Source organism: Manduca sexta, chromosome 5 (genome assembly GCF_014839805.1).
Source record: "Manduca sexta isolate Smith_Timp_Sample1 chromosome 5, JHU_Msex_v1.0, whole genome shotgun sequence".
In the NCBI taxonomy this organism is placed as follows: Eukaryota; Metazoa; Arthropoda; class Insecta; order Lepidoptera; family Sphingidae; genus Manduca; species Manduca sexta.
The window spans coordinates 7,815,108-7,826,436 of NC_051119.1; the positions used below are offsets into that span (position 1 = coordinate 7,815,108).

General features: G+C 38.7%; 1 protein-coding gene across 3 annotated transcripts in view; it reads left to right on the plus strand.

The window, feature by feature from the left end:
* The window catches only part of LOC115444628 (endoplasmic reticulum metallopeptidase 1), a 32,570-nt gene extending 22,495 nt beyond the window's left edge, over nucleotides 1-10,075 (plus strand). For all 3 annotated transcript variants that reach the window (XM_030170477.2, XM_030170478.2, XM_030170479.2), the window contains 12 exons: nucleotides 474-618; nucleotides 1,686-1,837; nucleotides 2,974-3,118; nucleotides 3,322-3,442; nucleotides 3,913-4,015; nucleotides 4,473-4,665; nucleotides 5,235-5,416; nucleotides 5,664-5,804; nucleotides 6,590-6,807; nucleotides 7,789-7,904; nucleotides 8,448-8,629; nucleotides 8,975-10,075. In XM_030170477.2, coding sequence (XP_030026337.2) covers nucleotides 474-618; nucleotides 1,686-1,837; nucleotides 2,974-3,118; nucleotides 3,322-3,442; nucleotides 3,913-4,015; nucleotides 4,473-4,665; nucleotides 5,235-5,416; nucleotides 5,664-5,804; nucleotides 6,590-6,807; nucleotides 7,789-7,904; nucleotides 8,448-8,629; nucleotides 8,975-9,142 — 1,866 coding nt within the window. In that variant the 3' untranslated portion in view covers nucleotides 9,143-10,075. The remainder of the gene's footprint in view (nucleotides 1-473; nucleotides 619-1,685; nucleotides 1,838-2,973; nucleotides 3,119-3,321; nucleotides 3,443-3,912; nucleotides 4,016-4,472; nucleotides 4,666-5,234; nucleotides 5,417-5,663; nucleotides 5,805-6,589; nucleotides 6,808-7,788; nucleotides 7,905-8,447; nucleotides 8,630-8,974) is intronic.
* The last annotated feature ends 1,254 nt before the right edge of the window (nucleotides 10,076-11,329 follow it).

Genomic DNA, 11,329 nt, shown 5'->3' on the forward strand with positions numbered 1-11,329 from the left:
CCCGGGGTTGTTTGCCAGCCACCTTGCCAGTCAGCAGCATTAAAAGCCTACCTACATAGGGTGGTGGAAATAAAGTGGCCTACACTCATAAAAAATATAAATCCGGCATTGGTAGTAGGGGTAAGTGTTAAAAAACAGAAAAGGGACGAAATACTTGCATGTGACGTCAGAGGGCATTACGCTGCGTGCGAAAGAAAGAGATGGAGCGATATCCCCATTATACTCCTGCACGTAGCAATATTGGAAATGTAAATTACTGTCTCATTTCTTATCAAATTTAATGCTGTTTTCAACGGATTTCTTTTTTGTACTAATTGCTGTTACATATTAACAATGTTCAAAATCAAACATAATGGAACACCCTATTGTGTAAACCCCATCCATACCATCAGGTGCAGTGGGCTCTTTTCCGTGTATTTAAAAAATACTTGGATCCTAAAGAGTAATAATTACCCCAACAATTTTGCCCATAGATAACAGATCCTAGAGTCCTAGCTGCTTATAAAAGGACAGTATACAGACCTAACGCTCAGGGTCTGGCAGAGTTCGTCTTCTCTACCGGCATCATACCATCAGACACGGATTTCAGAATATGGAGAGACTTTGGTAAATTTTATGGTAAGTATATTTTTTAGAAATCTATTTGTACTATTCCAATTATTCTCCCATTCTACTGTGCTCCTTTTTTTACTATTACTATGCTATAATTCTTTCAACGATTTCTACCATTCCAAAATTTAAAAATATTTCAAGTCTAATTAAGATTTTCATTTTCAAAACCGGGGTTTTATTTCATTAATTCTATACTAATTTATTAAAACTGAAAAGTTTTTTAGTTTTTTAAACACGCTGATCTCAGTAACTATTAAACCGATTTAGATATCTTTTTACTAATAGGAAGCTACATTATTCCCAACGGCATTAAGTCCGTCTATGTACAAAATCTTATTGGACATGAAGTGCAAATAAATAAAATATTCCTGAGGGCTACAGGTTATTTTTTTTATTCGGGAAAATATAAAGCAGTATTATAATCCCAGATTATTTTTCACTCGGGCGGTGCCGCGAGCAAAAGCTATGTTTTATTAAAATATTATTTTTACAAAAAAAATTATTTATCAAAAACTTTCTAGTACATCTTTATATTTGAGTGTTAAAATATTTTTTTTTGTTATGTACAATTTTAGTTTGATGTAACCGCCGATGGCGCTTATTTTTTTTGGATGATATATGGGAGCAATAAATCAGATTCTAGATTTCTAGGTTCTAGATTTTGGAGGAAAAATTCCACTGTTTATTTTTAGATAAAAAGCACTTAGTAGTAATCTATATTATGTTAATGTTAGAAATTGTCTGTGTGCCAAATTATATCCAAACCCATTCCCATTACGTTTATTTCTAACAAACATTTTCACAAACTTTTGCATTTATGACTGAGCTGTTGGCGTAGTTTTATTGCACACTCGATACGGTCACCGTTCTGGGGTCCCGGTTCGAATCCCAAGTCAGACAAATTGACATTCGGTTTTCCCACTCCAGCCACCTATCATGTAACGGGACGGAACACGTGGTAAAAAGTTTGTGCTCTGATTACACCTTTGCCTACCCTTTTGGAGACAACGGCGTGATCTTTTTTTTGTTTCTTTCTTGTAATATAGCAAAGAAATCTTGTATTAAATTGGCAGGTATCGACATGGCGTTCAATAAGTGGGGCAGCGTGTACCACACGCGTTACGATGCGCCGGAGTTGTTGCACGAGGGGGTGCTTCAGTGGGCCGGCAATATGTTGCTGCCTTTGGTGGCGGAGTTGGGTGATATGGAGGAGTTGCAGGAGAAGGTATGTATCGTGCTATATCCTACTGTAACCGTGTATGAGTGAGTGTGTGTGTGTGTGTCATATTTGCCAAATAAATTACTTACCGTCGCAATACGAGGGAGTGAAACAATGGTGTGATAATATGCTGGTGCCTATAGTGGTGAACTTGGCTGATATGAACTCATGGAGGTATTACAAGTGAATGTATGAATCCTGTGTTCTACAGTAATTTATATTTGCTGGTGTGAGAAGTAAGTGTGTCTATGTGTGTGAGAATAAAACTTGGAACACAAATAGATCATCTTACAGATGGACCTAATTATTATAGAAACATCTTGAATGTTTAGGGCAATATATTGCTGTAAAAACTTGCCAGTCTGAACTTAGCATATCTAATATTTTTAATTTAAGATTATTATCTAAAACAATATTATTCTTATTTAAATCTTTCACAATTAATATTGACGGTTGAAAGGCTAATCGACCTAAGCGACATTTTTTTTTTCGAAAAAATTTAACTAGTTTAAAATAAGATAGAAAAAAGTGCTGATTTTAAATATGTATGAAACTTAGCCTCGCAAAACAATGTCGCTTAAGACAATTAGCGTTTCAACCGTCGATATAATTCGCTCTCTTAATAAAATAATGACTTCCAAAATTTTTAATTTCTGGGAGTCGTCCAAAAACTCATTTCTGTTTGCGATCTTTTAATTTTTTTTCACGCTATAGGTTTCATTTTTGACTTATCTTTAACTATTTAAATTTTAAAGCCATTTAAAAAAAGGTCGCAAACAGAAATGAGTTTTTGACGATTGTCACAAATTATTAACTGCCTCGGTGGCGTAGTTGTACTGCATGCGCGGTACGGCAGCGCTCTGAGGTCCTGGGTTCGAATCCCGGGTCGGGCAAAGTGATAATTGGGTTTTTCTGCTCAGTATCAGCCCGGAGTCTGGAATTTGTGCCCGATATGGCGATAGGCTCGCCCCCTATCACATCATGGGACGGAACACACTTGACGAAAAGTGGGTGCCATGGTTGCGCCTCTGCATACCCCTTCGGGGATAAAATGCGTGATGTTGTGTGTGTGTGTGTGTCACAAATTAACAATTTTGGAATAGATGATTGTTTTATTAAAAGAGCAATATACTTTGTTCCAGGCAGTCCCGACAGCGGCGGTGTACTACGATTTCTTGAACTGGTTCCTAGTTACATACTCGTTCCCGGCTTCGTACGCGATCGACGTATTCGTGTCGCTGCTCGCTTTTGTCAGCGTCGCGTACTACGTGTGGCTCGTGGGTCCTAGTACGTATTGTTTTTTTTTTTTCCAAATTATTCGAAAAGGGTATATAATTCTAGATTTTTTAATGAAAATGAAACATAAAAAAAAATATTTTTTTTTTATGTTTCACAAATTCTTTAAATGATGAAAATCGCGTCGAAATCTGTTGAACAATTTAGTACACAACGCATACATAATCAAGTATTTAAATTAGCTTTCGTTCCAGGGATGTCCACTATCCACGGGTTGATGTACGCGGTGTTGGGACGGCTGGCGGCCATGGTCGCCGGCGTCGTGCCGGTAGCGATTCTAACGCTCATCATGGTTGCGACTACCACGCAGATGAGGTAATGGAAAATGGCTTCCATAATTATTTTGTTCATATAGCCTCACTGGGAAAATAAGAAACCTGTTTTAGGGCCGCCATTTTTGTTTTAAATTTAACGTTGTCAGTACTAGAAAAGAACATATTTACGACTTGGCGAGGTTTTTACTATACTTGCATACAATCTTAAGTATATATTTTTTTCTATATGTATTAAAACATTCAATTAGATCGATTAGATAGATTCTAAAAAAATGTTTTGCGCCTACGCAGCTAATTGACCTATTGTCATCTTCATAATACAATGAAAATCGGTTATAACGAAATTGAAGAGTCCACCTAATCTAAACACTATATCCGATAGTCTAAGCGTTATTCTTTTTTTATAGATGGATCTACCGGGATCTTGCCATTTAATCGATATAACTGATACTTCGTTATAACTGAGGCTTCGCTATAACCGATCTCTGTTATTTATTTTGTTATTTCTAGGTACATGGCTTTGCCTTGGCTAGTGGTCCCTCTGTACTGGATTCCGTACTTGCTAACCGCCGTCGCTGTGTCACAGGCGTTCGACGCGTGGAGAACTAAAACGGTAATTATTTTTAATAATTCGTTTTTGTTTGATAATATCTTCAGTGTTAATTACAATAAGGTATAAATTATCTTTCTACGTCATTTTGAAAATTTAGTAACGCAAGATCAAAATGATGACGAATATGAAGTTATTTCAATTAAGTTTAATAAATAAAAAAACTGATATACACAGGCTGATCCCTAAACGCGACACTCTTGTGAGTAACTAGAGAAGGTTTACGCTTTGCGTACGGTGGTCGCTTAAGATATAATACCCACCAGCACTTTGTGTTTTTTTATTGATAACTTCTTTCTACATCACCCTATAGATAAGTATATACCTTTTATTATTAAAATATTTAGGTCGCAGGAACACGCTGGAGGCAGGCCGCTTTCGACAGGTCCGTCTGGAAATCTTTAGGAGAGGCCTATGTTCTGCAGTATTATATGGCTGATAATGATGATGTTATCCTCAGGGTGGTCTAAACCGCAGCATCCGCACTCTACAAGCGATGGCGGCGACGCGTCTCATCATGGCTATTCTATTATTGCTCCTGTGCTGCGTGTCGAGTCTTGTCAGCGTGCGGTACATGGTATCGACACCACTGACCGTCATGGCGCTTATGTCATTAGTGTCGCTTACGGTCGTGCGGTATATTAGGTTGCAAGGTAAGTGATTTTCATGATGTATATCGACGGATATGAGACTAATTGATTTAAGCGATATTTTCATAAAATTTAAATGTAATATAGCAAATATGTCGCTTAAGGTAATTCTTCCTTATAACCGTCGGATTATTTTTTATTATTTTCGAAAATATTAATCTACGCGCCAGATCGTAAGCGACATGACTACACATTAACAGCTGCAATTTTGGAACTTTTAATTACACTGCATGGCATTTAATGAACTCGTTAGAGACGGACTCTCGTAAACCAGAGATCTACCATATTGCCTAATACGTTCTTTACACAACACCCATCTCGAAACAGTGATTATTACATGCATTTTATCCCCTAAGGGATAGGCAGAGGTGCAACCAGTGCATCCATTTTTCACCGTGTGTATTCCGTCTATCATGTGGTGGTGATCCTATCGAGAAACTGCAAGCTGATATTGAGAAGAGAAAGTTACTAACTTACTGAGGCAATCATTTGCCTATCGAGAAACTGCAAGCTGATACTAAGAAGAGAAAGTTACTAACTTACTGAGGCAATCATTGTATTGTTTGTATTAGCTTGGCAACACCTGATAATGGAGATGATCTTGTCCCTGCCATCAACGATGTTCATAATGACGCTGGTGCTACGGTTCAACGCGATCATCCTCCCGGTGATGGGCAGATCGACAACAGACACTCCGGACCTCACCGTGGCTATGATCAACGTTGGGTTAGCCGCCTTAGTCTCGTGCACCGTGGTAAGCGACATATACAATTATCACCAAATTAAAACAAATTTGACTTAAGCGACATTTTGTTTTTTCAAAAATTGTAACTGGTTTTAAAAGACGCAGAAAAATACATTGATTATACATATGTATAATTTAATATCACAAAAAATTGCCTAACCGCCTTTTGCAAGAAATTTTCGTTCTGACAGTTTCTTTGTTAAATATCACTGCCATCGGTTCACTTATCTGCAACCCGTATAACCTTATTCCTCAGTCGGGAATCGAACTGCTGTTCTCGCGCAAGCACCTATGGGCGGTGTTGAGTGTGGTGGGGGTGACCTGCCTGGTGCTGATGTTTATCCCCTTCAGTCCGTACCAGGATGAAGGACCCTCCACGCAGAGACAATATTGGTTTGTGAGTATATTTTTTCGATTTTCGTGATTGGCTATATTTTATACTAGTTTTTGCTCGCGGCTTCGACCGCGTGAATATATCAAATCGATAAGTATCGGCTAACTAGTGAACGTTGCGCGTGCGCACCTCTCCTACAACACAGGGTCGATGACGTCAGCAGTCGTGCGGTGCACGATTGTACGATCAAGTAATGTGTTAACCACGACCCCTTTCTTCCTTATTCTACTACTAGACTTTTTTTATTATTCAACAAAAGGCATTATACAGAACACAATCATTAACAATACTTTAGCACTCAATTATTATTCCTTTTTTTTTACACCTTCCCATATTAATTTCATCTCTGCATCACCCAAAGGTCGACTAGTAGAGAATGTCTTCGGCATTAAGACCGTCTTTATACATTGCTGTATATGAAGTATATAATAATATCAGCTCTGTATTATATACTTGCCCACTGCTGAGCACGGGCCTCCTCTACTACTGAGAGGGATTAGGCCTTAGTCCACCGCGCTGGCCTAGTGCGGATTGGTAGACTTCACACACCTTCGAAATTCCTATAGAGAACTTCTCTAGATGTGTAAGGTTTCCTCACGATCTTTTCCTTCACCGTTAAAGCGAACGATAATTCACAAAGAATACATAATTTTAGAAAAGTCAGAGGTGTGTACCTTTAAGATTTGAACCTGTACATTCGTCTCGGCAGTCCGTTCCACACCCAACTATCGCCGCTTTTTAATATGAAGTGTAAATAAATAAACTATCTATTTCATTTATTTCCCCAGCATTCGCAAATAACTTCGTACAATGCTCGAGGCGAGCAAACAGAGCAAACTTCAGGCATATTCGTGTCTCGCTGGGACGTGTACAACACACAGACGGTGGTGCCCGCGCTCACCGCGGCCGGCATCAACCTCAACACGCGCACGAACTTCACGGCGGACTGCGAGCGGCAAGTGTACTGCAACCTGCCGCTGTTCAGAGCTACCTTAGGGGCGGACTTGTGAGTATATGAAGATGTGATTGTTTGTAGCTCAATTCAGTTGGGATAGACAATACAGAGCGACTGAGACAAAAAAAAAATAAGCCAAAAATAATCTTTAAAATCCAGTTTGATTTTGAAGTGTTTCTCTTTCCATCATCGAAGACCAATGGCTTATAACTGAATCGAGAATAGGACCATTCGAAACCTATACGAAATTTAACGGAAAAATTATCATTTAAATCGGACCACAGGGTACATAAATTATAGCTGAACAAAAAAAGAATACTGAGCAGATAAACTTCTTTGGAGTCGGTTAAAAACTTAATTATCTACGATAGTTTCGTTTTTTATCAATTTTTATTTAAATATGTTTTAACAAATGGCGGAAAAGATTTGATATTGAAATATTATTTTATTTCTTTTGGAACGCCGAACAATGTCCTTCAAACCGGAACACAACAGTGACTACACATTGCTGCTTAGCGGCAGAAATAAACATTGCAGTGGTACCTACCCAGGTGGACTCTCACATTTGAGAGACCTACCACCAGTAAATGATGTTCCACTACCACCATGTTCTGCCCTGGTCAGGGCCGTAGATAGGGAAGGGCATTACGGGGCAATGCCCTACCTTAAAATACTAATGCCCTATCTCAATCAACTAAATTACACATGACTACCCAAAATATATGGAGCAGCTGGTTTTTTATTTCACGATTTTAAAGTTGGTCCCATAGTAAGAGTTGTTAGTATTGATCGGTGGAATAACCCCCTTTCGAGATTTAAGGGAATTTTGTAACAATCTGTATATTATCTTAACATTTACGTAAGTTCATCTGACTCATTGACGTTCACAAGTAAAGAAAGCCAAAAATCGATTAACCAGATCAGATCTAGTAAAATGTTTACTTCCGCCCTAGCTGTAACAACTGCCCGACCTTAAATTCAAGTCCAGCTACGGCCCTGGCCCTGGTCCGTCATATTTTCACTTTTGCCTAGATCTCGAGGTCTGTTCCTATACACGGACCCGCCAGCGCCGTTCTCGCCAGCTGCGACTGCGGTCGCCACACGCGATTGTCTGGGAGAGACTTGCATTTACACCTTTACTATGATTGGTGAGTTTAAAGCGAGGTTTACTCTCGTATTTATTTATTAGCTTCTCCAGCAGGCTTAATATTACGATTACAATAAAAAAAATACTAGCTTTTGCTCGCGGCTTCGCCTGCGTGAAGGAGTTTACCGGGATATTTTTTTTCCGACTGACTCGATATGTGTCGTTATATTATGACCAAATTACATAAAATCATTATAAATCGTAGTCTATGTGTTATTCTGATGTATAAAAATATTATACATCAATCAATATAAAAATATTATACATCAATATAAAAATATTGATGTATAATATATTACTGTAAAGTTTTATCCAAATACGTTCAGTAGTTTTTTCGTGAAAGAGGAACAAACATACATACATTGCGTTTATAATATTATTAAGATCAGTAGCATTATAAATTATAGCTATAATGTAAGCTCAATTTACAATATATTTATAACCGTTACTCACCTAATAACAGAATAATCCTATAATAAAGTTTGTTTCTTAGTGCTTCCGGCGTGAGCGCTGTCAGTAGCTAAGTCATTATTCTCGTTAACAGGCGCAAACCACAATCTCTACACGATATGGCCGCGAGAAAACATCAGGCTGACGTCGTGGTCGCTGGCCTCCCCCGCCGAGCCCAAACTCCACCTCCAGGACAGGCCTGTCTACGTGATATACCAGTCTACAGCGACGTACAGCGCCGATGTACAGCCCGTGGTGTTCAGTGCCACTTTTATTGTAAGTACAAAAACAATTATAGTAAAAAAAATTGGTCATAAGTGACAATGATAGTTGATACACACATAATACATTTTCGGATAGAAATTTACTGTTATATTTTCTGGTGTACCGTGATATTTTCCGGTGTACCGTGAAATTATCCGGAGTACCGTGATATTTTCCGGTTTACCGTGATATTTTCCGGTTCACCGTGACATTTTCCGGTGTACCGAGACTTTTGGTGTACAAAAACGTCTTCCGGTGTACAGAAACATTTTCCGGTATACCAAGAAATCATCCACTGTACCGGGCTATTTTCCGGTATACGAGAAAGCAAACCTAACCTACATTTAACTTTCCCAGGTACCCTTAGCGCTCCAGTCTCGTCCCATAATGGACTTCTCTCACCATTCGCACAAGATCTTCCACCCTGAAGACTACACGGAGCAGTACAAGAAAATATTAGAAGCAATGCCGGCATACTTCAACATCGCCACCTTCCAAACATTCAGAAACAATTATGAATTCTAATGCCCAGGAATTAAGAATGCTAATAAATTGTTATAAATTTAATATTAGAGGCGATAGTGATACTTTGCCAGTAGCTATTTGATGATTACGAATTTTTGGTTAAAATATTGAGAACCTTGGTGTCCTTTATTTAGGGCTGATTTTAAAATCAGGTAAAATTTATTTGTATATGTCGAAAAGGCTTTTAATGAGCGTAGCCAAAATAGTAACGAACGCCTGCTTTACGAAACGTCATAATAATTGACAAAACTAATGTTGCTAATATCAACGTATTATAACTCAGTCTAGTTATAATTTATTTCATGGTTAACGTTAATCTGGCTTAAAAAATCAGCCATGAAGCCTCATTTAGACTGAGAAAATATTGCCAGCAATAATTGTTCGCAATTGTTGCTAGAAATATTCGTTTTTTGAATATCTGGCAAAAGACATTATACGTCAACGCGGACGTGAATTGCAACACCATTGCGCATTCATAGAAAAGATACCTTTTTTACGCAATAATCCTGAGTATATAAGACTGCTGGTGTAGTTGTATTACGGTAATACTGCAGTGCTGAGGTCTGGGGTTCGACCCTCAGTTCGGGCACTGGATTATACTACTCAATATCAGCCCAGTATGCAATTTGTATTCTATGTGACGATTCACCCATAACAACATCAAACGGAATAAACACGGTGAAGAGTGCGTACCCTAGTTGCACCTCTGCCCCTTTGGGGATAAAAGGTGTGCGTATGTTTAAATAACCAGTCTAAATGAGGCATGTTGGACGTAGATAAAAAGTATTCAGCCAAAAAAAATGACACTCGAAATAGTGATTGAAGTTTAAATCGCATTTTTGCACATTGATATTCTATTTTATATCTATACTATTATATAAAGCTGAAGAGTTTGTTTGTTTGTTTGTTTGAACGCGCTAATCTCAGGAACTACCGGTCCAAACTGAAAAATTCTTTTTGCGTTGGATAGCCCTTTGTTCGTGGAGTGCTATAGGCTATATATCATCACGCTATACCCAATAGGAGCGGAGCAGTAATGCCTAATCTCAGGAACTACCGGTCCGAACTGAAAAATTCTTTTTGCGTTGGATAGCCCTTTGTTCGCGGAGTGCTATAGGCTATATATCATCACGCTATACCCAATAGGAGCGGAGCAGTAATGGATAATCTCAGGAACTACCGGTCCAAACTGAAAAATTATTTTTGCGTTGGATAGCCTTTTGTTCGTGGAGTGCTATAGGCTATATATCATCACGCTATACCCAATAGGAGCAGAGCAGTCATGGCTAATCTCAGGAACTACCGGTTCGAACTAAAAAATTCATTTTGCATTGGATAGCCCTTTGTTCGTGAAGTGCTATAGGCTATATATCATCACGCTATGACCAATAGGAGCAGAGCAGTAATGGCTAATCTCAGAAACTAGGAGTTTGAACTGGGCCCTTATTCTCTATCCCGCACGTTATTTTAACAGTGCGTAACAAGCACGTAACACAACACATCATGTTTAGGACCATAGAAATTTGGCTTACAGAATACCATTTCACGCACATTTCTCAAAGATAACATGACACGGCCGCGTTACGCGTTTACACTATCATACAGAATAAGGGTCCTGAATAATTCTTTTTGTGTTGGGTAGCCCTTTGTTCCTGGAATGCTATAGGCTATATATATCATCACGCTATGCCCAATAGGAGCGGAGCAGTAATCGCTAATCTCAGAAACTACCGGTTCCAACTGAAAAATCTTTTTGTGTTGGATAGCCCTTTGTTCCTGGAGTGCTATAGGTTATATATCGTCACGCTATGACCAATAGGAGCGGAGCAGTAATGAAACATGTTGCAAAAACGGGGACAATTTATTAGTTATGAGAGCTTCCGTTGCGTGCGCTGCGTAAACGGTTAAAGTTATGCAACAATGATGTACGACGGGATTGTTCCTCTTAAAAGTTCTAAAAATATATTATAAAACAAAGTTCCCGGCTGCATCTGTCTGCCTGAACGTGTTAAACTCAAAAACTACCCAACGTATTAAGAGGAAATTTGGCATGGAGACAGTTTGGGACCCTGGGAAGAACATAGGCTCCCGGGAAACTACTACTTTTATAACGGTAAACTTTAGCCTGAAAAACTTTATAACGCGAGCGGAGCCGCGGGCAAAAGCTAGTTTTGTTAATAAAAGTTT